The sequence below is a fragment of the Poromitra crassiceps genome (genome assembly GCF_964638095.1).
Source record: "Poromitra crassiceps genome assembly, chromosome: 12".
Taxonomy (NCBI): Eukaryota; Metazoa; Chordata; class Actinopteri; order Beryciformes; family Melamphaidae; genus Poromitra; species Poromitra crassiceps.
The window spans coordinates 3,768,866-3,796,365 of record NC_139632.1 but is presented as its reverse complement, the minus strand read 5'-3'; the positions used below and the strand labels follow the sequence as shown (position 1 = coordinate 3,796,365).

Sequence of the window (27,500 nt, the reverse complement as noted above, 5' to 3'; positions counted from 1 at the left end):
TCAGCAAGAGTTTCCTCTAGTCATCACAATATTAATAATTAATTAATTAGACTTTTCCTAAACATGAAATATTCTCAGTTAAATGTGTGTGTGTGTGTGTGTGTGTGTGTGGGGGGGGGGGTTCTGGGGGGTGCTCTAAATCACAAAGTTGCGATGTAAAGGACTTTAGTCAATGACCATCGCCCATTGGGGACCAACCTCATTATCTCTAGTATGTGATTATGATGATGATAATTTGCTTGGTTATTGCCAGAGAGGAGAATTTGTCCTTGGTGACCTACGTGTACCTTGCTGAAGGGGACATTAGCTAGGACAGCGTTTGTGTCATTGTCATTCCATCGCTGCAGGTGAATCAGTCAGGATTTGTATAAAGTGAGCAATTGGCTGTGCACCAAATCCCTGTCCTGACAATGCAGTGGTTTTGTGCAGATGATCACAGTGCAGAGTCACTGTGATCAGTGCACTGATGCTGGCCCTGGCCTTGGCCCTGGCCCTGGCCCTGGCCCTGGCCCTGGCCCTGGCCCTGGCCCTGGCCCTGGCCCTGGCCCTGGCCCTGGCCTGTGCTCACTCACTTACTGTATCCACCACCAGTTGGTGTGTGCATGCTTGCTTGTGTGTGTGATGTTGGCAAGTCGATCGCAAAAACCAGATGTTTAGCACATGTTGTGAACAAATCCGGTTTTCATACATGCTGTTGTAATAGGATTTTAAAGAATTTAGGCTAGCATTTTAAATCCCACCATGAAAAAATAGATACTGCCCCCAAGCTTAGTAAGAATACATTATTGTTAACGAGAGCTACCTGTAGCCTTGATCAGAGAACTGAAAAGCCCTTGCCAGTGTTCTTTTAATAGGCTATCGTGAGCCTGAGACTCAGCACGCGAGGCAGCGTGTACCAGAGTCGACGCTGCGCACGGCACGGAGAAATTAATGAACCCTGAAGCTTGCATTTCGGGTCATTCCGTTTTTGACCAGTCATAGAAACATGGTTGGCGCAGGGAATTTACGGCAATATCGAGATTATAGACTATAACCTGCTATAAAAAAAATTAAGCTCAATAAACACAGATCTGTTATGTGTCTGGTATTTATTCCAATTGTCCGGGAAACTGAAATCATGAAACCGTTCCTGTCTAACGGAAACGCTGGCATGTACTGTACATTTATGTCACACGTATCCAGGAGAATGTCAAGCACATCTGTGATGACAAAGCATATATACAATCTTTGATCATAACACTATGATATTTCAACCTGGGGACAGACTTTTTTTTTTTTTTTTTTTTTTTTCTGCTTTGCAGATGATAGAATAGCCTACATAATTAATCCCCACCCCCTAATCTCCTGGTGTTTGTGCCTAGCCTGCAGACTCTTATTCTGGACGGGAACTTTCTGAGCGCGCTGCCTGTGGAACTGGGCTCTCTGGAGGGCCTGACCTACCTGGGCTTATCCTTCAACTGTTTCAGCTGCATCTCCCCTGTGCTGGAGAAGCTAAAGGGCATGGAGAGACTCTGCCTGGCAGGGAACCAGCTGTCTGTCCTCGACATGGCTGGACTGCAGTGGCTGCCTGCTCGCCACGTAGATCTCAGGTAAGCATATCTCCACTGACATGATAGCATTTCTCTTTACCCAAAACCCTTAGCCCTTGTTCACACAGGATGCCGAACGAAGTAGAACTGAAGCTTCAAGCAGGCACAAGCTGAACTGACGCCTAACCGTTCACACAAGAAGCCTTCTCTTTTGCTCTCAGCGCCTCCTCGGCGCGCCTTGAACCCGCCCACAACTCCCACATTGACTTCATGCCTGGCAGCTTCAAGCTTCACGTGTCAGGCTTGGAAAATAGGCGTGAATCCTGAACGATCGCTTGAGCAAGGCGTGAGCGTGGCTTCAGCGTGACACACGCGCGCAGGTGGTGTGAACGGCCTCGCCTGTTAACAAGAACGCCTAAATGAAACTTGTGGGTTCAGCGTAGGTAGAGCTTAGGTTGAGCGTTGCTTCGGCGTATAGTGTGAACGGGGGCTTAGTACTGCACCAAAGCCTTAACGTTAGTCAATGTCCAACACATAACATAAATAAACTAAATAATGAACTAAATAAAGTTAGATGGATTTCCATTCATTCAAACCATAGATCAGTGATTCCCAGCTTATGGGTTGCGGCCCTCTGGTGGGCTGTGGCGGTATTGCAAGTAGGCTGCCAAATCACTGTTCAAAAAATCAACCCCCAGTGGTGATGGATTTTTCAGTTTTTTTATGGGGTCGGAGGTGGGCCACGAAAAGTTTTGAAATTGTCAAGTGGGCCCTGAGTTGTAAAAGGTTGGGAACCGCTGCCATAGATCATCGTGAGTTCAATGTTCATGTTCTTCCTTCCTCTATGTGCTCTGTGTGCGTTGTCCAGGTTGAACCGGCTCCACAGGGTGATGGTGGGAGAAGCAGGCCAGCTGACCCACGTTGTCCAGCTGGACGTGAGGGACGCGGGCCTAGAGGAGCTGGACGTCACACCTCTGTCCAGGCTGGAGATCCTTCGCTGTGACAGGAACTCACTCTCCATCCTCAGAGTCAGTGGCCACTCCCTCAAGGGCCTGCATGCTGCACACAACGGTACAAAACACTCACATGTGTCACGGTACACACATGAAACAGATCATGTTCCACACACACTTAACCCATTAATACCTGATGCAGCATTTGCGTGTGTATCCCTTTAAGACCTTTAAGTCTTAAAGGGATACACACACAAATGAGGGATATACACGCAAATGCTGCATCAGGTATCGATGGGTTAAGACCATTAAGCTTCACGCATGTTCTGTGTGTCTTTCCCTAGAGCTGAAACAGCTGGAGGTGAACCCTGTGCCAGAGAATCTGAGCATTCTGGATTTGTCCCGGTATGAAAGACTAGTTCTACATACTATCTCAACACCTCACTGTCCTGTTGTTGACTACACAGAAGAGTAGGTTATGTGCTGGTTATAACCTGCTGGCCATCTCTTGTGTGATAAAGGAACAAGCTGGACTGTGTCCCAGACTGGGTGTGTGAGAGCGGCAGACTGGAGGTGTTGGACATCAGTCGCAACTGTGTCACTGAGCTGCCCATACGGTGAGCATCCTACACATGCACAAACACACACCCCGCAGGCAAATTGTACATTTATTTATTATTATTTTTTATTATTATTATTATTATTCCTACTGGCTAAAAATAATTCTCGACTCTTCGTGTCAAGGACTTACAGATTTCTGCACAATTATCATTGATTTTTCATCAGCGTTTAACACCATCCAGCCCCATGTCCTGGTAGATAAACTACCTAGCACTTTTGGTTTGGATCCATGTTTGGCAGGCTGGATCCTTGACTTTCTTACAAACAGATCTCAAAGAGTTAATGGGATTTGATCTAGTATCTTGTCATCCTCTACCGGCTCGCCTCAGGGCTGTGTCTTATCTGCTTTTCTGTATATTGTCTACACCAACGACTGTCGTGGCCTTTTTAGGGGGGCTTTTTAGGGGCGGCTTTAGCTCAGGAGGTAGAGCGGGTCAGCCAATGACGCAAGGGTTGGCGGTTCGATCCCCGCTCCCTCCCAGCTGCTGTCGTTGTGTCCTTGGGCAAGACACTTAACCCTCCTTGCTCCCGATGGTGTGTAGGCACCCTGCGTGGCAGCCTGCCGCCATCGGTGTATGAATGGGTGAATGTAGACTATCTACTGATTGTAAAGCGCTTTGGATAAAAGCGCTATATAAATGCAGACCATTTACCATTTACCATTTAACAACAGATTCATCATTAAGTATGCTGACGATTCTGTCATCGGCAGCCTGCTTGGTGATGATGAGGACGGCCGCGGGCAGGTTATCGATGATTTCTTGTCCTGGTGTAATGATGCTTTCTTGCAGATCAATGTCTCGAAAACAAAATAAATCTGCATTGATTAACACATTCACTGCCAGCCGTTTTTTTTTTACTGTAGGTAGCTTCTGCCAGAGGGTTTTTTTGAGGATTCTGGCTCATCTTTCAAGACCCGAGGATTCTTTTCTGCTAAGATTTTGTGAACACAAAATATCTCAAAATAACTAATAGAATGTGTGCTTTCTCTGTCTAAAAGAGTTAGTTTGTAGAGTTAGTAGTTATGTAGGCATTAGCACTTGAATACAGCATGGTTTCAGCGTCTGAAAATTTAAGCTGAGATAAATAGCTTTTTGTGAAATTCGATAGAACAGTCACTTTAACAATTCATTTTTGGCATCAGTAAGACGTCAGACATCTAAACAATAGTTTTGAACAGTAATTTCCTCCATAACAGCAGGAAACCCCCCTCTACTTCAAACTCCTCCCTCCGTGTGTGTTCTTCTTGGCTGCAGCGGGCGTGTCACAAGCTCGTTTCTGCTGCTGCTCCTGCTGCTGCTCCTGTCTGCTGGCGGCCGCTGGGCGAGGATGGGCTCGCTCGTTTCTTGGGGTTTCGGTTGAGAAACCCCAAGAAACGGGGTTTCTTTTGCGATTCTGGTCTTATTTATGCTGCGTGTTTCAAAGTGTGTTGCACCCATAATCTATTATGCAAATTTGCAATCCCCCACCACCAGCAATCAGCGCGAAAGCGAAAGCGTTTTCGCCAATCCATTTTACAGTATGAGAATGGTTTCATCGCGCGTTCCCCTGCAGTTTTGGCTCGGCTTTTTCTAGTCTGGAGTCTCTAGTGCTCAGCACTGTCGCCACTTATAGTGGGTCGGTGGAATGGGTTGTACACGTTCGGCGGCTCCAATATTTATATAAGCGATGTAAAAGGGTTAGATCAACGTCCCACCGTCAATTTTTTTTTTTTTTTTTTTGACGTATCAACTCGTCATTGGCAGTCAACCGTTGGATTTTTTTTGACGTATCAACTCGTCAATGGCAGTGAACGTGTTAATAGACGTTCCCCTCCTACACCTCAGAACAGTGTTTTTAATGGTCAGAATGTGGATCTTGTCATCAGTTATAAATACCTCGGCACGATAATTGACGACAAGCTGAAATTCGACCTTAACTCTGACATGTTGTGTAAAAAAGGTCAGCAACGTCTACACTGCCTGAGGAAACTTGCAAAGTTCCAAGTCGATAAGACTGATGAAACTGTTTTATAGTGCCTACTTCGAGTCTGTCATTTCCTTCTCCATTATCTGTGGGTACGGTAATCTGTGTATCAAGGATAAGAATTCCCTCTGAAGAATCGTGAAGGTGGCCTCCAAGGTAGCCGGCATCCATCCGGACAGCCTCGATCATGTCTTTAACAGACAGGTACTTAAGAAGGCTTTGTCCATCCGCTCAGACGCAGCCCACCCTCTAAGCTCGGAGTACAGGCTCCTTCCTTCCGGTCGTCGACTGTGTGCCCCACGGGCCACTAAAAATAGGCTTAGGTTCTCTTTTGTTCCTGTCTCTATTCGAGCATTGAACGCTGCTGAGGGAAGGAAATGATTGCTTCTATTATCAGCCACCACCGCTGTTTGTATTGTTTGTATTGTTTTTTATTGATTTTATGGTTTCTATTGCTTTTATTGGTTTTTATTGTTTTTTATTATTGATCTATTTCTTCTACTACTCTGTGCACTTTACTGATCGCTGTGCACTTTAATGCTACCTTGTGCACTTTATCGGTCATTGAGTGTAGTAACCAAGGTTCCTGACGTTCACTTAGCCTCTTATTCTGTGACTGATCAGCTACATGTATGTAACATGTAAACACATGTCACCTTATTGTTCTTCTTGTCTGTGTCTTTATCTGTATGCCTTTATCTGCTGCAACTCAATTTGCCCTTTGGGACACTAATAAACTTGAACTTGAACTTGATTACACAGCTTGTAATTGTGAGCCTCCTCTGTTGTCTGTGTTGTGCTGCAGGTTGATGTGTAGCGGCAGCTTGAGAAAGCTGCTGGTGGGCTGGAACTGCCTGCATCGGCTGGCTGACAGGCTGGAAAGGTCCCAGCTGGAGGTCCTGGATGTCCAGCACAACCACCTGACTGAGCTCCCACACAACCTGTTCATTAAAGCCCAGAGGTACACACAAAGAGCAGCATACACATACAACCTTTCTTTCTTTCTTTCTTTCTACCTCTAGTCTTTCTGCCTGCCTGTCTACTTTATGTTCTCTCTGTCCTTCATTCAAGTGCTAACTTTTTTTTATTCTTTCTTGGGATTTCATCACAGCTTGCGATATCTAAACGCATCAGCCAATAAGCTGGAGAGTCTTCCCCCAGCTAGCCAATCAGATGAGAGTTTCAGCAGCCTGGAGGAGCTCTATGTGACCAATAACAGCCTGACCGACAAGTGTGTTCCTCTCCTGACTGGACACGGCCACCTTAGAGTGCTCCACCTAGCCTACAACCAGCTGCAGACCTTCACTGCTAGGTACAATACGTTGTATAGACTTACAAACTGAGATAGCAAAACGGTATTGTATAATATGTACCTAATGATACCTGTAACTACATTTAGGTAGCGTACTTTTTGCACTGCAAGCCTATTACCTTGAAACTTGAAATGTACTGTAAAAGTAGGCCATATAAAGCTGTGTAGTCTCATTGGAATAGTCTGTTATAAATAACACAATGGCGAAGTGAAGGACAAAAAGAAACTCTCACAGACACAGTGTCACCCTCAGTAGTGTTGCAGTTGTCAAAGACTGGGTCAGGAGGGTTCTGGCCTAATTATGCTCAACGTTAAATACGGATATGAGTACGGACAGAACTTCCTGTCCGTACTCTGCCTTCATTTTGTGCATCATTCGGCACGTTTTCTGGATACAGATGAAACGGAGCAGTACCACACACACTCAGACGTTTGACTCCTCACTGCCCAGTGCCACTAGTGGAGGTATCGCTTAACATGATACCAATGTGAAAGACGCATGGACGTATGTGGGCAGTGACGGTTACACCGTTTGAAACAGACGCATTTATTTTCATTATGAAAATGGAGCATATAATTGGGCCTTTAGGTTGACCAAAACACACTGACTGCACTTGTGATCTAAGGCTACATCGGGCTATGTTAGGCTGAAGATTACCCATATTTGTGCATTTAAACGTAGGCTTACTTGAAGATTGCAGGTCTGCAACCTGCCCCCTGGCCCCGCCCACCCATTCACACATACAGTACATCTCCTCACATTCACCTGATCTTTTTTAGTTGTCCTAATCGTAAAAACACAGTACTGTACATTTTGCTCCACTATCCTGTCTCTGAGCCTGCCTGTGTCATCAGGTTTCGGTCACAAGAAACAAATTAGTTTGCAAAAAAACCTGACCTGACCTGACCTCCTGCAGTAAGCTGGCACGCCTGGACCAGCTGGAGGAGCTGGACCTGAGTGGCAACAGGCTGAGGGCTGTGCCCACCACCATCCTGAGCTGCCAGCGCATGCACACGCTCTCCGCCAACTCCAACTGCATCAGTGTGTTCCCTGAGGTCCTCCAGCTGCCTGAGATCAAGGTCTCGCACACACACACACACACACACACACACACACACACAGAACATACACACACACACACACACAGAACACACACACACACACACACACACGTTTTAAGCAGGGTTTCCTCTAGTAGGGGAGGGGTTCCCAAACTTTTTCATCACCCAATTGATAAATTTTGTGTCATCTCCCCGGGACCCAAACTCACAAAAAAAACATAATGGTAATGAGTTGCCATGACAACCAGCTGGCGACCCACCCCCCACGGGTCCAGTTGGCGACCCACCCCCCACGGGTCCAGTTGGCGACCCACCCCCCACGGGTCCAGTTGGCGACCCACCCCCCACGGGTCCGCGACCCAAATTGGGTCCCGACCCATAATAGTCTGGGAAACACTGCTCTAGGGGGGTCGACCCATATGGGTTTTTCAATGGCCGATGCCGATGTTTAGAGAGCAGGATGGCCGATATGCAAATATCTGATCTCTTTCTTCTTTTTGTGTGTGTGTGTGTGTGTGTGTGTGTGTGTGTGTGTGTGTGTGTGTGTGTGTGTGTGTGTGTGTGTGTGTGTGTGTGTGTGCGTGCGTGCGTGCGTGTATTGTATTGTATTGTGTACATGATGTTAATTTCATCCTCTCTGTCTGGTGCTCTCACAGTGTGTAGACCTGAGCTGTAATGAGCTGACTGAGGTGACTCTGCCACAGACTCTTCCTCCTAAGCTCCAGGAACTGGATCTCACCGGCAACCCCCGCCTCAACCTGGACCACAAGAGCCTGGAGCTGCTCAAGTATGAACGTGCATCACACACACACGCACACACACACACACACACATGGGGAAAATATTACGACGCGACTTATTTGACTTAAATCAACTGAATGATTCTCTCCCTCTCGACAGTAATATCCGGTGTTTCAGAGTGGATCCGTCTCCGTCTGCTCCGTGTGTGAGTGAGGGCCCCCGGGCCCCTGCTGTGTGGAGTCACGGCTACACAGAGGCCTCTGGAGTCAAAAACAAGTCCGTTTCCCTTCGCTTTCTCTCATTCTCTTGACATTTCTATTTTCACTACTCCTCAACCACATGCCTTCTTTCTTCACAATCCTACAAACGTGAGCTTATTGTGTCTTAACGTTATAAATGGATCTGGGTCAAACCTATTACAAGCACATTTTGTATATACACATTATGAACACGTTTGTCTGTTTGTGTGGCTGTTCTCAGGCTGTGTGTGGCAGCCCTGGCCCTGGACAGTTTCTGTGGGATTCGCGAGGCGCTCTATGGAGTGTTTGACGGAGACAGGAACGTTGAGGTGCCTTACCTTCTGCAATGCACCATGGGAGACGTGCTAGCGGAGGAGCTTCACAAGAACCAGAAGCAGGAAGACTGCATGAGCAACACCTTCCTCACCATGCAAAGGTAGACACTCGCACACGCTGCCATGCTTTCTTTACATAAACGTAGGGAGTATCCACCTTATTTTTGAATGCCCCACTGTAAAAATAATTGTGGGTACAAGGTCCGGTTTAACATGACTTATTGTTGTAGCTTGCCATTTCCTTTGTTATACTCTTTGGCTGCAGACCCGAATTATAAACCGGAAACTGGAGTACGTTATAAAAGTTATAAATATAGTCACGTTATAAACAACTAACCAATGCTAGGGGTCCGTATGGAAACGGTGTTACTCGAAATGGTTAAAAGTTAAATCAATTTGGTCATTCAGTGGCGTTTTACTGCCATGTAAAGTAACTAACGCTAGCCACTAGCATTAGCCACAGTAGCCAACTACCCATAATGCATTACGTTATCCCAGCACCCAAACGGCATTTAACCCATTGATACCTGCTGCAGCATTTGTGTGTGTATCCCTTTAAGACCGCGGACTGCGTTAATGAGGGATATACACGCAAATGCTGCATCAGGTATCAATGGGTTAATGCATAAAATAAAGCTGAAAACGAAAACCAGATTTCTAAATAGCCGTTATTTATCGTTATTTGATCAACTGAGCACACAAGAGTAATCTAAATGGTTACTTTGACCGTCTACATTTTTTTCTAAACTTATAAAAGTGACATATTAACACTTACGGCTGTAGAGCAGAATGGCTCTGCTGTAAAACCCTCATAGACAGTTTTTTTTTGTCAAGTTAAAACCGTCTATTACACGGGAAGAAGCACCCATAGGCATCATGGCAGCTAGAAATAAGGTGGATACAGATGGAAAGCACACATGCGATCACATTTGACAGACTTTGACAACTCACCTTGGCTCTGGAAATCACGCACACTCCCCTGAATGTCATGTTTTTTGTGTTGCATCTGTGCAGGAAACTGGGCACAGCGGGTCAGAGGCTGGGCGGCTCAGCAGCTTTGTGTCACATCACACATGACCTGGTGGCCCCCGGCGAGCGTGGAGGCTGCTTCACCTTAACAGCTGCCAACGTGGGCAAGTGCCAGGCTGTGTTGTGCAGAGACGGCAAAGCTGTGCAACTCTCCTCCGTCCACTCTGTCAAACACGAGCCGGAGTACCAGAGGGTCCGCCGGCATAACGCCATCATCACCGAGGTAACGACGAGCTCCCGGGTGATTTGTGCGCATGTTTGAGCTGCCCTCGTGTGAGGAAACGATGTAACGTAAACGTATTTCATCTACTCCTCCTACAGGATAACAAGGTCAACGGTGTGACCGACTCGACTAGAATTATGGGTTACTCTTTCCTGTGCCCGTCTGTGACCCCGCGACCCCACGTCTCCACGGTGACGCTCACCCCGCAGGACGAGTTCTTTGTGCTGGGCAGCCGGGGCCTGTGGGACATGTTGTCTCCCGGCGAGGCGGTGGAGGCGGTGAGGAATGTCCCCGATGCTCTGGCCGCTGCCAAGAAGCTGGTGACTCTGGCTCAGAGCTACGGCTGCTCCGACAGCCTCAGCGCCGTGGTGGTGCAGCTCAGCATCACCGAGGACTGCTGCTGTCTCTGCGAGCCGCCGCCCCCGCCGCCCAGCCCCGGCCTGGGCACGCACACCAGCAGTACACACGCGTACCCAGCAGGGGGCGACAGCGGCCTGCCTCTGCTGCCGGCCTCCTCGGGGACCGTCAGCGAGCTGAGCAGCGAGTTCAGCGCGTCGGAGATGAGCAGCGAGGTGGGCTCCACGGCCTCCTCGGACGAGCCGCCGCCGCAAGCCGAGCCCCTGACGTCCCACCCGCACCTGCAGGGGCGGGCCGGGGCGCGCAGGCCCACGTGCGGAGGAGGGGGGACCTTCCAACGGCAGTTCTCCGGGGCTCTGTCGGACAACGGGCTGGACAGCGAGGACGAGGAGCCCATCGCCGGCGTCTTCTCCAATGGCAGCCGCGTGGAAGTGGAGGCCGACGTCCACTGTCTGCACGGACGCACGGACTGCCTCGCCGCTCAGCCACACGCAGCGCACGCTCACACACCCCCCGCGAGCTCAAACATTCCTCCGCCCGTCGCGTCCTCCTCGCATCCCTCCCCTTCCCCCTTACCGGCCTCACATGACCCCGCCCCTCCTCCTCCGCCCTCACATGACCCCGCCCCTCCTCCTCCGGCCTCACATGACCCCGCCCCTCCTCCTCCGCCCTCACATTGCCCCGCCCCTCCTCCGCCCTCTCCCGGGCCCGGAAGAGAGGCCCGGTCGGGGACTCTCGGCCGCAGGGCTCGGGCTAACGGCTCGGTGGCCTGCCAGGGGAGGAGCCAGGACCTCATCGAGGAAGCGGCCGACGCCCCCGTCAAGAAGCAGGGGGGCTACTTCAACGCACCTGCCCAGCCGGACCCCGACGACCAGCTCATCATCCCCCCAGAGCTGGAGGATGAGGTGCGACAGATCATCCAGCAGCAGCAGCAGCAGCAACAGCAACAGCAACAGGAGCAGATGCAGCCGCACAACCAGCAAGCACACGCCTACCAGAAGCCTGCAGACTACTTTGTCACGCCCCTCTAACTCAGCAGTCTATATCTCCACCTTCACAAACAGTTCAGTGTCAACTTCTCATCAGAGACTTGAGAATTGGGTGAGCATCAGAGGGAGGGATGGAGTCCTCGCCAAGAGATTTGATGCACTGCACTGCACTGCATCAAGTTGTACCACGCTCCCTCCAAACACCCATAACCCTCAGAGTATTCTGAATACGCCTCGCATAATGCTAACTGTTACGGACCAGAGAGACTGTGTTTTATGTTTTTTTTGTTTTGTCATTTGCTTTATTTTATACCGTTAACTCTATGCCCCCAGGAAATGCAATGCAATTTTATAACGCGTTTCGTGCATTAATTCTTCACATGAGTTTAATTTAATGTCATTGATTTTTTTATCATATCATTTTATTTGATGAAGCACTTTTGAATGCTTTTTTTTTTATTACTTTTATTTTGAAATTCATTCTATGTTAAATGGTACATTCTGATACAGACCAGACTATTCCATGTGTTGTAGCGGACATCTCCTGTTTGCTGTGGCTATTGGCCTTTAAAGTGGTAGGAGTTAGTTTAGACTGACTAGTTAGTTTAGACTAAACTCCTTGGAGTTGCATCATCATGAAGTGACCTAGTCACTGAAGTGTATTAATCTTCTCTGAGAGAAAAGAGGATTCTTTGTAAAGGCTGAGATGTGTTGTTGGGGGGTGGTGCTGGTGGTGCAGTGCTAGGTGGAATGCTGAAGGGGGGTGGGGTGATCCTGTGGGCATTACCAGCTCAATGAATGTTTTGGGAACAGTGTTACGCAGAGTTCATGTTTTGGGAACAGTGTTACGCAGAGTTCATGTTTTGGGAACAGTTACGCAGAGTTCTTCACAATGGCAAATCGCACAAGAGAGTTACTTTTGCTATAATAAATTTAAGTTTTCAGATAACTATAACATGTTGTCTGTGACTTCTTGAGGCGGTGGGAAGACGCAGGGCTGCACAACAATGATTTTGCATTTTGTAGCTGTGACCAGCACCTCTATGACTAGAAGCACAGATGGGGACTTGGACTTGACTTGAGACTCGTCCTCAAAGACTTGAGACTTGACTTGGACTTGAAGGTTTGGGAACAATCTTTATTTTTATTTTTTAACGCATTAACATGAAGGAAATGTCTACTAATGTCATCTCTAATTATTGCTGCTACTGTATTCTAATAGATAAGGAGTGAGAATAATACAGTACACGCTTTGAATTCCTTTTAGCTGCAGTGTTCCTAAGCAGACTGGATGGCATGCAGCAGATGATGGAACACTCATCCATAGAGACTTGAGACTTGACTTGGACTTGCAAAAAATGACTTGTGAGCATGTCTGATTATAAGTCACTCTGTAGCTGTGACCAGCAGCTCTGTGACTAGAAGTCACTCTGTGACCAGAGCTCTATGACTAGAAATCACTCTGTTGGTCGGTCGGTTGGTTCATTTTGAAATGCAGGGTGACAGACAGAGTAGGGTGGGCTGCCCCTGCTATCCTGCATTTTGGAAATGTTGCATATGTGGTCACAGCTATTGCAAATTCACGCTTGTTCCCAAGTGATGGCATGACATTGTATTGTAAAGCTTGTGCTATTGTGATGCGTTATCCATAATGGTCAATGTAGAAGTTGGGTTATTACCTCTAACTCTGGAGAATGTCTTGTCATTTATTATGACTTGACTGACCCGATAACTATGGCTTCACTGTGGTGTCCTTTGTGTGGATGGGCCGCTGGGTGACAGCGGAGAGGGCATGGTGATCTCATAGTTGAGAGGGCATGGTGATCTCATAGTTGAGAGGGCATGGTGATCTCATAGTTGGCACAAACTAAGACTCATCGGGACAGGGTGACCATAATAGCAGGGTTTAGGAATGAAGGGTTGGAATTGTATGGAGTTGTGACGCCCCCTATAGGCCATTTTGATGCATCACACAATTGCCCTCCTAAATAGAGCAGTCTTGGATAGAATGGCACTGGTGCAGATTTATTTGCATAGATAAATTATTCACAAGTGTTACACCGGTACACAGTTTAAAATACATTACAATATCAAAACATTTGCTTTAAAAACATCGGCAATCTTTGATTTAAAAAAAAAATGCTGGTTCATTCATAATAGTAGGCCTATAGGACGAATCAGCGTGACGTCACTGCCACCCAAAAATGCGTAACACCGCGACAGTTAACTAGTACGAGTTGTGCAAAACAAACGTTAATGTCTCAAAAAGTATACATCACATCGCTTATATTCTGAGTGAGAGCAGAATTAGCTCAAGAGTTTGATGTATAATATATGCATGTCGTGTTAAAGTTGTGTGAACTGTCGCAGTTTTTAAATTGTAAACACGGTCAGTCGGCTAGAGTCAGACGCTCAAACTCAGGCTCCATAGCAGTGGTTCTCAAATGGGGGTCCGGGGACCCCCAGGGGTCTGTGGCACTTGGCCAGGGGGTCCGCGAGAGGTTTTCAGAAAAATAAAAATATATTGTATGCTTTGAATCTAAAATGGTTCATGGATTACATTCTCTAACAAACCTATCAAAAGTCAAGTACGTTACCGTGGAAACAATTGAGCTTAGCCCAAAATCACAAATCAGAATGAGAGGGTCCCCCAGTATATTTTCTATCTTGTAAGGGGGCTGACAAACATTCGAGAACCTCTGCCATAGGGTTCCATTGCCGTTGCCCCCCAGTGACGCGGTTTGTTTACCAAAATGCTGCTCGGCGCGCGGATCCCTCGTATACACACAAGTTTAAAAGGTTTGATATAAATCCCTGTCACAACACAAGGCACATCATCCAACATAGAAATCATGAATTGAGGCTCATACAGTATTGTAATATAAACCCTATAGTCCTCCCAACACCCACCACTCCCTCACACATGGGTGGTCTCAGCAGGCTGCAGCGGGGCCCTCTGTGGGGACCGGGCCCGGGGCTGCTGGTGTCTGTCCGCCTCCTGCCGTTTGAGATGCTGGAGGTAGCGCTTCACTCGCCTGAGCGTCTGGAAGGTGAGCACGGTCCCCACGCCGTACAGTATGGCCGTGATGAGACCGAAGAGCGCCACGGCCGCGTCCGCGCCGCTCACGTCGCAGCTCATCCAGGTGTAGCCGGCGCGCGCGTAGATCCGCTCGCGCCGCTGACACACGTCCGTGGCGTTGATCCCGATGATGAAGTGCAGGTAGAGCCCCACGGCCACCACGTAGGCCGCCGCGCCCACCGCCTGGAACACCAGCGCTCCGACCAGGCTCTTCCGGGGCAGCAGGTGGGGGGGTTTGTTCCCGGAGACCACGAACAGCAGCGAGACCACCCCCAGGGTCAGGCTGAAGGCGATGCTTCCGTAGATGGCCGGCGCCCTCAGCTGGCTGTACTGCGCGTCCAGGTCGCGGGCCTGCTGCAGCTCGGTGCCCTGCAGGTTGAAGTTGGAGTTGATGCTGAAGCCGCCCGTCATGCCGGACATGCCCGACGTCACCATCTGAGCGGCCACCACGCACATCAGGACCAGGCCGTTGGTCAGAACGGAGCAGATCAGCACAATGCCTGTGGGGGAGGTTAACGCACACACACACGTGCTCAGCAGACGGGGCTGAAACCTTTCACAATATATCGACATTCCTAAAGCAAAAAGCGACTCTTTTGTGACGGTACTGTCATTATTTATTAATGGCAGGTTATCAGCTCTCTCCCTAATCCAAGGACTGTGTGTTGCTAAGCTATAGAAAGTGTGAGACACCCCTCTGAAAATGGAAGAAAAACCGGTCTGTCCAGTTTTAGTAGAGGGAGGAAGGGGGGGGGAAGAGGGAAACTAAACCCTGCCCTACTGACGCAGCAGCCTCAACAGCTTTCATTTACTTCTACCCAACATGATATTATCCAATATTTCCGATGCCATTACATTTTCTATGATGTAGTTGTTAGTCAATTTCAAATAGCCTACAGTCTTTAGAGTTCCCTGCATGCTGCTGCGTGCGCCCGGTTCCCCCTGCTACTAGTTTGACCTACCTCTCCTAGAGCATATGTGAGTGCATTTGGAGTCATGGTGCTCCTCTCGTGGGACGTCCCGCTGCCGCGCATGTTTGGGAGGGGGTGTTGTATCCCTGGGGTAGTACGGAGGCCGAGAAGAAGCCCCGCTGGCATTTAGGAATAGAGGAAGGGAATAAAAAACAATTGAAATTGAATGCATAGAATGCCAGCTGTCTCAATCAATCGATTCACACATGCAACCCCTTCACTCTGGAGTCAGTGGGACACAGGCCCACCACACATTTGACAAACGTGAAAAGCTGTGAATTCTAATGACAAGGAGACATTGACCGAACCTGTCGGTCGGTGGATGTCTCTCGTCGTATCTCTCATCGCGTGGACGATCCCGGTGACGCCTCTCATCGTATCTCTCGTCGCGTGGAGGATCCCGGTGGTGTCTGTTGTCTCCGTTTCTCTCCCGGTGTCCCCGGTCTGGTCGGGCCGGATGGCTCATGCCTGCATGTGCACGAAATAAACACATCAACCCGTTCATTTTAGACACACAATGACCTTTGAACATTTTATTGGCTTTGAACAGTCGGGGGACTGGCCAAGTTCCTGTACGAAGAAGAAACCGGTCTTACATTACATTTTAGAAAGGGTAATTGGCCTATAGATTTAACAAGAAAACAACAAACCAGGAGGAGTAGTTTCACCTTTGGTGTAGACTAATGGGGATCCACAATAAACAAACTAGACTAGGCATGCCTAATAGGATATCATAGACATAGGTTATTATAGACTATTATTATTAATAGGATATTATGGTTATGCCTACCATAAGGTCGCTATTTAGACCTATAGGGGGGAAAACACTAACAAACAAAACAATTAAAAATATCCTTTAAAATAAGCCTTCTAAAACCATTTTATCAAGTGCTCCCGAATAGTGCTCGGATAGCGTGTAGGCCTTCAAAACAGTCCAACTTAAATGTCTTGTAGACTACATCTTAAACAAGTGGAATCACAGCCAAATTAACGGTAGATTAGTTTGGGTTTGAACTTACTGTCGATTCGATGGCGAGGAGGGCAATCACCAGTCCAAATCTGATGCCATTGTTAGATCCAGATAGCACACACACACACACCGCTCGGGTTTTGTTGTGGGCCAGGTAGACTGATGACTCCACCCACCGAGCAGGGAGGAGGCGAAGGCGGAAGTGCTTCACAGGTGCTGGTTGTGGTGGTGGGGGAGCTCTTTGAAGAGAAGCGAGTGACCACAGGAGAGGAGAAGCTGATCTGGGCTACAGAACTTCCACACTGAGCAAGGCTTTTTTTGGATGGTGTTCAAGTGCGTCTGAATTGGCCGCTTTGTCTGATGACGGTCCCATCCCTGAGGCGAGAGACATACGCCTCTGTGTTTTAGGGGGTGTTATATGAGCGGCCTTTCCGAGGAATGTTGTTGTTTATGTGCTGAGATTGATGGCTGCTGTCACTGTGCTGGTCTGAAGAGGCTTGTTGTGTTCACTCATTTAAATGCTCTCTGCCTTGAATTACATATTAGGCAGGGCATAGCCTCCTACAGACACGAGTTATGCGGCGGATGAATTCATACGTTTAATGTTCACACTGCTGGAATATGAAGAATGTTGGTGACACACAGGTCGGAAGAACCCCGCAGCAACTAGAATGAGTTGTGCCACACAAACGTTAATATCTCAACAAGTGGGTGGAGGGCAGCAACGCGCCATCTTTGCGTCTAGTCTGCCAAAAGTAAACAAGAAGAAGAAATGGCAAGCTCGAGACTGTGCATGGTCAAAATGTTAATGAGGTTTTGAGGCACTTATGAAGAAGACGTCAAAGTCCAGTAGGTGGCGGTAACGCACCATTTGAGGATGCCAACCGCCATTAAACACAAAAGAAGAAGAAGAAGCTCTTCCGGGTTGCATCTGATGCTGTCGTAAATAATAACAATATGAGCAGGGGGGCAAGCCTGGGTTATTTAGCTGCCTCTTAACTAAACGCAACGGCTCCCAGGTAACATAAAGTGGTTCTCATTGGATGAACCAGTCCTGTCCATCTATTTCCGTGCAGGTTCCAGTCGTCGTGCTCGGCTATGTTGTGTCCTCCACAGCGGGCTGTCAGCAGCGGGCTGAGATATCTGCGATGCCTGCCCAGCTTCACTGCAACACGGACCTGTGCCACCTACATCCAAGGCCAGAGTCCCGAGCCGCGCATGCGTGAATACTTCTATTACATTGACCATCAAGGACAGGTGAATGTCTGCGTTGTCATAAACAAGTCTTCCTAGCAGCACATGTCGGTACATTGTTTATGTCTCCAAGTTGACGGTGCTGTGCTCAACTTACAGCTGTTCCTTGACGACACTAAAGTGAAGAACTTTGTCACGTGCTTCAAAGGTAAACCTGTCGAGATACACACCTCTCTCTCACACACACACACACACACACTCTCTCTCTCTCGCTCTCTCTCTCACACACACACACACACACACACACAATCGTATCACTGGCAGTCTCTTACAAAACAAAATAATACTTTAGGTACCTGGTTGGAGTGAGATTTTCAGTAACGCTTAAGAATACAGCCCGCAAATAAGCATGTAGTTATAGTATAACTACGGGGTACAAGGAGGAGTGTAGTTATAGCAGGGCCGATCCTGGCCATTTGGGTGCCCTAAGCGTAATTGTTCTGTGGTGCCCCCCCCCCCCCCGTAAAACTTTCAATAACTGTCAAACGAAAGACTGCAAAATCATTAATTATGAACGATACTAGTGTATCTCACATTACATTACATGTGGGAAACAAACAATTGTTAGAATTACTGTACATGTCAGCAAACAAGTGATTGTTAAACTGTACATGCAAGCAGGGGCGGACTGGGATCATAATTCAGGCCGGGCATTAGATACCAAGCAGGCCAGGCCGATACAGGCCGACGTGCGTGCCGGCGTCCGAAGGGCGGCGGCGAAAAATTTGGGCTGTTTGAAGCCCAATTTGGGCTGTTTGAAGCCAGATTTGGACCGTCTGAAGCCCGATTTGGGCCAGTTGAAGCCAGATTTGGGCCAGTTGAAGCCAGATTTGGGCCGGTTGAAGCCAGATTTGGGCCGCTTGAAGCCCAATTTGGGCCGTTTGAAGCCCAATTTGGGCCGAGTCCAATTTTACAATGAGATGCACCTTGAATAAAGTAATAAAACCACTAGTAAACCAGTAGGCGGCGCCTGGCCTGCTGTTCAGTGAGTGGCCTGACTCAGGGCACCAAAAAATTTTTTTTTGTGCCCTCAGTCATGTGATGCCCTACGCAGTCTGCGTACTCTGCGTAATGGGTTGGAGCGGGCCTGAGTTATAGTATAACTACGGGGTACAAGGAGTGAATTTAGACTTTAACTAGAGGGTAACAAGATCTGTAGTTATAGTATAAGTACAGTGTGGTACCCCGTAGTTATACTATAAGTACAGAATTGGTCCCCTGCTTCAGAATACAGCCCGTGACCCCGTAGTTACCCTGTAAGTACAGTGTGGTACCCTGTAATTAGCCTATAAGTACAGATCTTGTTACCCTGTAGTTACAGGCTATATTCACTCCTTGTACCCCGTAGTTATACTATAAGTACAGTGTGGTACCCCGTAGTTATACTATAAGTACATATCTTGTTACCCTCTAGTTAAAGTCTAAATTCACTCCTTGTACCCCGTAGTTATACTATAACTACAGTACTACACTCCTTGTACCCCGTAGTTATCTAAAGCGTTACCAGATTTTCATTAGCATGTCGATTAATTTGTGCATACGCGCACTTAATCACGACCATAGGCGAAGTTTGAACTTTTAAGTTTGGGGGTGCAGAAAAAAATCTAGAGGAATATTAATAATAAAGTATAACGGACAGGTTTTTTGATTGAGTTTGGCATCAGTGGGCATAACCCATAAGAGAGCGAGCCTCATATCCCCCGCATTGTGTAGCAACAACCCCGGAAGTAACTCCAGAGTCCAGAGTAACCTTATGAATAAATTGTCAGAAAATGGTGAAAAATGTCGATTGTTTACCAAAGCCCAAGATGACCTCCTCAAATGTCTTGTTTTGTCCACAACCAAAAAGATATTAAGTTTACTGGTATTGGAAGATGGAATCAGAGAATTTTGCCTTCACCCCCTCTTAAAAAAATTACTCTAACCGATTATCAAAATAGTTGGTGATTAATTTAATAGTTGACAACTAATAGATGAATGGTTGCAGCTCTATTGCTAAGAGCCTTCTCATTGCACAGCAGCTCTCCAGCATCTGTTTCTCTCTCGTCAGATAAGCCGTTCCTGGTCTTCTTCTTCAACCGCCTGCGTTTTAATCAGAGTGGGCGGTACGAGGAGCACTTCCCCTTCCTGTCCCTGTGCGGGAGGGAGAGGAACTTTGTGCGCTGTGACGACCGACCCCTGGTCTTCACCCACCTGCTGCAGGCGCCTGCCGGGCAGCAAGGAGCGCCGGAGCTGCTGTCCTACTGCTGGGGCGGAGAGAAGCTAGCGGTGCCGTTCCGCCCAGAGGCCCTCTACATGCACCCGGCCAGCGGGCGGGTGTACCACCCCTGCTCGCAGCACGGGGGCGGTGTCGGCCTGGTGAGGTCGGCCCTCGCCATCGAGCTCAGCCCCTTCTTCGGTTACCCGCCGGAGCGAGGCCAGTCGGGACAGCCCACGCACTTGGTTTGGGGAGGGCAACAGCACACACTGACCAATGAGCTGGCAGGATGCTTCCCCAGGGAAGAGGAGGGCAGTGGGCAGGAATGAGGGGTGGGCTAATGTGCAGAACAGGTTAAAGGGACACCTCAATATTTGAATTGTTATCCTGTCAAAATGTCGACATCCGATTCACGGCCCATATTGACAACTGCTGTGTTCTATGCTCCCGCTCCCAGTCCCTGTTACTGAACAGCCATTGTTTCTGATCGGAGCCTGGAGTTATTAACCTGACGCTGCCAGATGGATGTAAGTTGGTTCACATTTGTTTCACAACCTAACATAACCGGTGGGATTGTGAATTTGTGGAACAATGCCGCCCCCATCTGGCGGAATCAGGCTATGGAGTTATGCCATGTTTGGAAAGTGGCTGTTTAATCGATTGGATTCTAAAAGGGTTGAAATAAGAGGCTGGAAAGTTGCTCAATGTAAATGTTGTAATGTGCATCCAGTAAAAAAACAACACATTCAGCGGTCCCTTCAGTGTCACAGTCATCTTCCACCCTGATGTCCCTCCAAGTCAACCGACTTGGTCTTATAGAGTTCTTGCATTTAGATCATATTTAATCACACGGAAATCTGTTCAATCAGATGAAACAAATGATCCCAGATGGGGAATGGGCTTATTATAGCAGCAGAGAAAAGGATAAAGAAGACAGCAAATACTTGGTACGCCGAGTATTGGTGATTTTACGTCAAATCATTATAAAACAAAAGAACACGTTGAGAATAGTACAACAGATAAATGCAGCTACAGTGTCTTCATTGGCAGATTAACAGGTTAGCAGATGACTGTCACTGCAGTAGAATTGACACAGCATTTGCAAAATGTCCATGGCTTTACACCAGGGGTGTCAAACTCATTTTAGTCCACGGGCCACATGCGACCCAATTTGGTGTCAAGTGGGCCAGACAATGAAAATCAATAATCAATAACTTATAAATGACAAAACCTCAAAATGTCCCCGTTTATCTTAGTGTAAAGAATTACAGGTACAACATGTAGGGTTATCTCAGATACCATCAAGCACATTATCGACTGTCTGTACTGTGCATTACAATCAGGGGTGTAGTGGAGGGTCAACGCAAGTAAACAATTGACCCACCCCTTTGAAATGAGGCAGATAGTTTACTCACCTGTTCAGATCAACTGTATCAATCAATGAGAGTCAATCAATGGGTAAACTATTCACCTTGGATAGTTTACCCACCTGTGCAATTCTCTATAGTCAAGCAAAGGTAATGAAAATAGCTGACTATTTAGTGATACAGATAACATGAATAGGCTACTTAATATGTAACTTGCTCCTGAAACCTGCTACCTCTTAGCCTTCAACAAGTGCATCACATTGGATTGAAGGACTTCTCAGTGCAATTTTCACACTTTGCAAAGTCATCCTTTGGGCCGCATTGGACCCTTTGGGGGGCCGGATCTGGCCCCCGGGCCGCATGTTTGACACCCCTGCTTTACACATTCAATTTGCAGAGTGGATATTGTGTGTATTGCTAGCTGTACATATTGTGATATACAGATGGTATAAAATGTGTACAGAAGGTGAAAATATATTTACACACACATTATGCTTTTGAAGGAGTCAAATCCTGTTTTGAGTAAATGAGACTGGCGACTTGTTCCCTGTTTTGTTGTCATTTCCCCAACCTGAAATATTTCTTGTGAAATTTTACAGTAGATTGCACAATCTCCTGCAGCCTGTTGCACCAGCTGAACGTAAGTTCTGTCTTAAGTTAGGGTGTAAAGTCCACACTAACTGCTACGTTCAAACTAGTTAGTTTGACACTAAAGTTGTGTCTTTGTTGAGTTGCACCACGGAGACGTAAGATACATCTTAACTAGTAGTCCTTAAACCTCACACTAGCCAAAATAGTGTCGCAGAAAATGAGGTGTACAGTATCTGTGACCAATCAGTGAAAAGCACGGTGGAAACGGTGTTTATTTACCGTTGTTTAAGTAAGTGGAGTGAAAACAGGACATGTTGCCCACCGCAAATTAGTGCTTTTATATTTCATCAACACTACACTAACCAAATGAGAACGTTATTGAGTAACGTTCGTTTAGGTTCATATTACTGTTAACGTTTATATGTGAGCTCTATCAGTATTGTAGGCTAATTTAGCACCATCATGCCTGCTAAATTGTTGCGGTTATTTTAATTTGTATGCAGTGCTGCAGCTTGTGGGAAACAAAAGCGTGAGTCATCAATATCAAAGGGTGTAATTATTGATCACGGAGAGCGCGTTACCGACGCAAAACAACGATGCGCCACGGTGCCAAGTTGCAATCCGTGCCAATGCTTATTTTACGGAGGACTTTACACCTAGTAAGACGTAGGTGTAAAATTTAAGTTCTAACTTATGCCTACGTTGTAACTATTTCACTTGGTGCAACCCAAATATTTTTAGTAGTGCGTAAACTCGGACTTAGTGAGACTTTACGTTCAAACTAGCTTACGTTTCAACTTACGCACAGCTGGTGCAACCCACTGCTGAACTCTTATCAGAAAATAATTCAGATGAAGCTGTTGCATGCAGCTACAAGCCTGGCTTGACAATATCCGAATCATCTCGCAGTTGAGAACATACTGTATGTTTACTACTTACTTTATTATTATTATTATTATTATTATTGTTGTTGTTGTTGTTGTGTCACTCCTTGGTTTTCATTAGACAGGGATGCAAATAGTAACCTTAAGGTGACGGTCACCTTTTTTAAATCCTAAATGGGATGATTTCTGAGTGGTTTTGTGTCTGTCCTGGTATCTGTCACCTTTTTCACTATCCATGACTTTGCATCCCTGATTGGAATTGATTTGAAGTCTTCGCCAAGGTATGTTGTTTGCACCGGTTTGCACATACTGTACAAGGAAATTAAGTTGGTGTGGTTGGTGCATGATAAATTAGAATAAATATACAAGATATAAACAAATAGGCCTATAATAATATAAGATATACAATTATTTAAAGATATTATATATATTTATATTTATTGTCCATGCTTCTTATTTTTTCTCGAACTCGTAGCGACTGGCGAGGTTTGGCTGCATTTCTATGGGAACGAAAACACTGCGGACCGGAACCACATCCATGACCGGAACACGGGGCGGGACATCCTGCCTGTAGTAATGGGTACTGACAACCATGGTACTGACGCGAGGTTAAGATCAGTGCACGTGTGGCGGGGGCAGAGCCGTATTCTGGAGTGGGGTGTACCAGAGTCAGTTTCCTGTCCATTAGCATTACATTGGGCGAGAAGAGTGAGAGGGCGCCTAAAGAACTGCAAGTCCCAGACATCCCAGCATCAGTTCAGCTGACAGTTGAACCGGGGAGCTCCTCTAGCATGAATAACATGGCAGCGCCGTCCAGCAGCAGCAAGACATGCGAGGCCATGGAGCGCTCTCTCCGGGAGCGGGCCCCCCCGCTGCTGACAGACCTGTACCAGTTCACCATGGCCTACGCCTACTGGCGGGCCGGCAGGCACCAGGAGCCCGCCGTGTTCGAGCTCTTCTTCAGGGACAACCCGTTCGGCGGCGGCTTCTCGCTCTTCTCCGGGCTGCACGACTGTCTGCTGTTCCTGCGCACCTTCGCGTTCACAGACCAAGGTGAGAGGAGGGAGTGCGGGAACGAACGCGTCGACTCGTCGCCAGTCTTTACTATTCAAACGTGAGCCATCAAAGTTGACAATGTGATGCTCTTATTCGTCATCAGATCAGATTTGACATTGGATTTGCTTTTCCTTCTAATTCATGCGCATTCCGTTCTGATTGCGCAAATGCTTTACGCACGCAGCCCCCCCTGCTCTCTATGGATAAGGCAGGAATGTAAACGTGAACTTTGCTGCGACTGCGTTGAACTTTGGCCTACAACACTAGTATGACTAATATAATATTCTGCTATAGTCACCCCAGGAACCAGACAACAGGGCAAACCCAGCAAAACCCTTCTCACATTGGTCTGCTATATGCAGACTTGAACTTTGACATTTGTCACTCACTGGCCTGAAACGCATTCGATTGGCCAGTGCTCATCATGGAATTACAAGCAACCTACTTGGAAGCATGCTTGGAAGTTGCAATAGGCAACAAAATCTCGAGAAAACCATTTCAACAAATGTAGCTCAGCCTTTAGCCTTATATAGTCCTGAGAAAATCAACAAATATAGCTTTTGAGCTTGCGGGAATGACATTCCCAGAGTGTAAAATATCCCAAACCTTTCTACACTTTGGTGTTGATGATGCCATTCATACGTGTGAAAGGACATGGCAGCAGGATATGTGTCCCACCTTGGTCGTCATTTAGATCTCCAGGAAGCGGTCAGATGTTAGTTGTTGGTTGCCTCTAATGGCATTAGCTATAAGGAGGTTATTACATTCAGCTGCATGGCTCTCTCAGGCATGTGAGGGAGAAAGGGCACACGAAAGAGCCACACGTGCTTGTGTAAGTGCACAACACATGTGTGGGATGACTTTGTGAAAGGTGTTTTCTAGGGATGTCACAATATATCGTCCCACGATATATCGCGATATCAAAACGTGACAATATGTATCGTTGAGAGGAAATCTCATATCGCGAAAAAAAGAAGCTGAACATGGAGGCACTGATCTGCATCTGATTGCATGCTCGCTCTCCTTTTCATTGCTTTGTTTGAACAGACGAGGGACGTTACACAGACACGGAGGATGAAAATGGTGAAATTACTCAAATTAGCCTGGAGGATGCCCCCTCAACTTACAAATCGATCGCAAAAAAATATTGTTAAAATATATCCTATCGTTATCATGAACCCAATATCGTGTATTGTATCGTATCGTGAACTGAGTGTATGACACCCCTAGTGTTTTCATATTTTTGAGGCAGTTTTTAGTACTTCCCATGCCTTCTGTAGGGGAGTGATATATATTAATTGTTGGTGCATGTCATTGAGGGTGTATGTGTTTTCTTTCTGTGGATCCAGATGTGGAGTACCTTCGCTCGGTCCTGCCCTCAGCCACTGACCCTGCCTTCTTCCAGTTCCTGCGAGGCCTGGATTGTTCTGGCGTCACTCTCAGCTCCGTGCCCGAGGGCACTGTGGTCTTTGCCAGGGTGAGCCGCAGCAGCAGCAGCAGGGGGTCCAGGGTCATCATGGTGTGTGGCTGCAGGTCACAGGGTGTAACTCGTTTCTGGCATGTCTGCAGGTACCTCTGATGGAGGTGACAGGACCTCTGGCTGTGGTGCAACTGCTGGAGACCAGTCTACTGTGTCTGGTCAACTATGCCAGGTAGTGGCACACACACACACACACACACACACGGACGCATAGTCGATGTGACTATTCACACCCGGGTGTAAATAACTCATGTGACTATTTACACCCCAATTCAGAAAATGATTAGGATTTTAAATGGAACTAAATGTTTCACAGGGCCTAAAATTTATTTGGCAAATAAATGTGCTTCATGAAGGAATTACTCCAGGACAACTGGAAATTATTATTTTCTTCTTCTTCTTCTTCTTCCACTTCCTTTTTAATATTATATACATAATCACATTATTTTACATCATTTTATTTTATTCAGCAGGACTAAGCCGAGAAAACAGGTACAGGACATACAGTATAGGGACAAGTTTAATCCAGAACAATCTCAAGAAAGTTCCAGATCCAATCCATTTTAAGCTGTGTCAGAGAGCCTACTATAATACACCACTCGTGTAAGATTTCCTATGAAACTGGTAGCCAGCCCTAATTGCGATTTGTGCTCTCTCAATACACCTGGTACGTTTAAACACACGATATGGGAACGCCCAGAGGGATTGACACGCCCATACCGCTCGAACCAATCCTTCTTTTACTCAATGATGATTCGCACATTGTGTTGAGTGAGAGACAATGCAAGTTATGGCTCGCGGGGTTAACTGCAGCTAAAAAGCTGATAGTACAGCGTTGGTTACCGCCACACAAACTGTACATTAAGAAATGGTTGGGTTACTTTCAGGAGGGGTGATAAGAATGTATTTGTAAATGATATGATGGAGATTGTTGTTGACCTGCAATTAAAAATAATTGATCGTAAAAAAAAAAACGAAAGTTCCAGATCCAGAAACATTATTTTTGTAGAATATCCCCAGCAAAAATGTTTGCGTAGAACGACCGTCTTCTGCACGTCAAACCAATACACATGGAGTCTATATCTGAAACGGAAATCCCAGCGACGTCAATACTGTCCCTCCCCACAACGTCGAAATATTCCGCTCCCACCACAACGGCTAGAGTCAGATATTCTGCTAAAATATTTGCACAGTGTGCATTCAGCAGCATTACATATAGTCCAGATGGAACTATTTTTGCTATATAAAAAAAAAACTAGAAAAGTTCACTCGGTAGAGTGCAGATCTCCGCCAGGCCCTGCTACACCTAACCATGGCCAAACCGACACCCAACCGCGAAGAATTCACAATAGACTACTTGCACAACTCCACTACTTCCTGAAATGAGTAGGGCATCTTGGTTTCCTGTCCTACACTATTGGATGAACTGATTAATGTCAGGTGTGCCTGACTGCTGCAGTCACAACAACAGTGATCAGGCACACCTGACATTAATCAGTTCATCCAATAGTGTAGGACAGGAAACCAAGATGCCCTACTCATTTCAGGAAGTAGTGGAGTTGTGCATGTAGTCTATTACACATATTTCAAGATTGAAAAATGACAATACATTGTTCAAGTGCAGTGATCAAGATAAAATCACTCACAAATCGACTTATAGAAAATAAAAGTCATAGGAAAACAGAAAAGTGGATAATATTAAAAGTGACATGTGCAGGAACAAAAGAAGCAGATCAACTATTATAAATAGGTCATTACATCTTACAAACACAAACATTTTCTGTTCTCAAATATTAGGCTTCTGCAAGGCAATCACGTTTTTTAGCAGCACCTAAACAATGTGGTTGCTAAGTGACATGTGATGTGACGGGTATGAGTGGTGATTTCTGCCCTCACAGGTTTGTGTGTATATTGGGTATTATTTGACAACTTCTTCTAACGTGAGTCAGCCAGTTATAGCTGCTGGGCACCCATGTTGCTTCTCTCCGTCTGTGTTTGTGTTTGCTAGTCTGGTCTGCAGCAACGCAGCCCGGTTCCGCCTGGCGGCCGGGCCCAGGAGGAAGCTGCTGGAGATGGGTCTGAGGAGGGCTCAGGGACCGGACGGAGGCCTCACCGCCTCGCGCTACACACACATCGGAGGTGAACGCTGTGTTTACACTTTCTCCCAAGTTCACATTCTGTACAGTCCCCGTGGCACATTTGTGGTTTTGTAAAAAAAAATACAGCTAGCTAGATAAAAAAAATGATTTCTAAAGACAGAACAAATATCAACTATATATTCGGTTATTTGACAGGG

The 27,500-nt window shown here is 46.9% G+C and overlaps 4 protein-coding genes across 4 annotated transcripts in view; 3 read left to right on the top strand and 1 right to left on the bottom strand.

Moving 5' to 3' along the window:
• LOC310786992 (PH domain leucine-rich repeat protein phosphatase 1-like) overlaps nucleotides 1-12,255 on the top strand; it is a gene marked incomplete at its 5' end in the record, with an annotated part of 31,036 nt that extends 18,781 nt beyond the window's left edge. The window contains 12 exons of the mRNA XM_083648316.1: nucleotides 1,362-1,589; nucleotides 2,398-2,600; nucleotides 2,827-2,887; nucleotides 3,004-3,099; nucleotides 5,874-6,029; nucleotides 6,180-6,380; nucleotides 7,298-7,460; nucleotides 8,099-8,229; nucleotides 8,343-8,459; nucleotides 8,664-8,858; nucleotides 9,772-10,009; nucleotides 10,108-12,255. Coding sequence (XP_083504442.1) covers nucleotides 1,362-1,589; nucleotides 2,398-2,600; nucleotides 2,827-2,887; nucleotides 3,004-3,099; nucleotides 5,874-6,029; nucleotides 6,180-6,380; nucleotides 7,298-7,460; nucleotides 8,099-8,229; nucleotides 8,343-8,459; nucleotides 8,664-8,858; nucleotides 9,772-10,009; nucleotides 10,108-11,397 — 3,079 coding nt within the window. The 3' untranslated portion in view covers nucleotides 11,398-12,255. The remainder of the gene's footprint in view (nucleotides 1-1,361; nucleotides 1,590-2,397; nucleotides 2,601-2,826; nucleotides 2,888-3,003; nucleotides 3,100-5,873; nucleotides 6,030-6,179; nucleotides 6,381-7,297; nucleotides 7,461-8,098; nucleotides 8,230-8,342; nucleotides 8,460-8,663; nucleotides 8,859-9,771; nucleotides 10,010-10,107) is intronic.
• A 1,104-nt stretch (nucleotides 12,256-13,359) lies between these two features.
• LOC310786720 (MARVEL domain-containing protein 3) lies at nucleotides 13,360-16,542 on the bottom strand. Its single transcript, XM_083647999.1, has 4 exons — nucleotides 16,425-16,542; nucleotides 15,714-15,873; nucleotides 15,397-15,524; nucleotides 13,360-14,934 (listed from the first exon to the last, which is right to left on the bottom strand). The coding sequence occupies exons 2-4, from the start codon at nucleotides 15,869-15,871 to the stop codon at nucleotides 14,273-14,275; spliced, it is 948 nt and encodes a 315-aa protein (XP_083504125.1). The 5' UTR covers nucleotides 15,872-15,873; nucleotides 16,425-16,542; the 3' UTR covers nucleotides 13,360-14,272.
• Nucleotides 16,543-17,162: 620 nt separating this feature from the next.
• Nucleotides 17,163-21,703, top strand: cUnh8orf82 (chromosome Un C8orf82 homolog). The gene is made up of 3 exons (XM_083648000.1): nucleotides 17,163-17,632; nucleotides 17,729-17,777; nucleotides 19,680-21,703. Exons 1-3 carry the CDS (start codon nucleotides 17,474-17,476, stop codon nucleotides 20,153-20,155), a joined length of 684 nt encoding a protein of 227 aa, XP_083504126.1. The 5' UTR covers nucleotides 17,163-17,473; the 3' UTR covers nucleotides 20,156-21,703.
• A 1,687-nt stretch (nucleotides 21,704-23,390) lies between these two features.
• Nucleotides 23,391-27,500, top strand: part of LOC310786991 (1-phosphatidylinositol 4,5-bisphosphate phosphodiesterase gamma-1-like) — a 64,491-nt gene continuing 60,381 nt past the window's right edge. Inside the window, exons 1-4 of the mRNA XM_083648315.1 lie at nucleotides 23,391-23,721; nucleotides 25,074-25,201; nucleotides 25,294-25,376; nucleotides 27,213-27,343. Of these exons, the coding sequence (XP_083504441.1) occupies nucleotides 23,460-23,721; nucleotides 25,074-25,201; nucleotides 25,294-25,376; nucleotides 27,213-27,343 (604 nt within the window). The 5' untranslated portion in view covers nucleotides 23,391-23,459. The remainder of the gene's footprint in view (nucleotides 23,722-25,073; nucleotides 25,202-25,293; nucleotides 25,377-27,212; nucleotides 27,344-27,500) is intronic.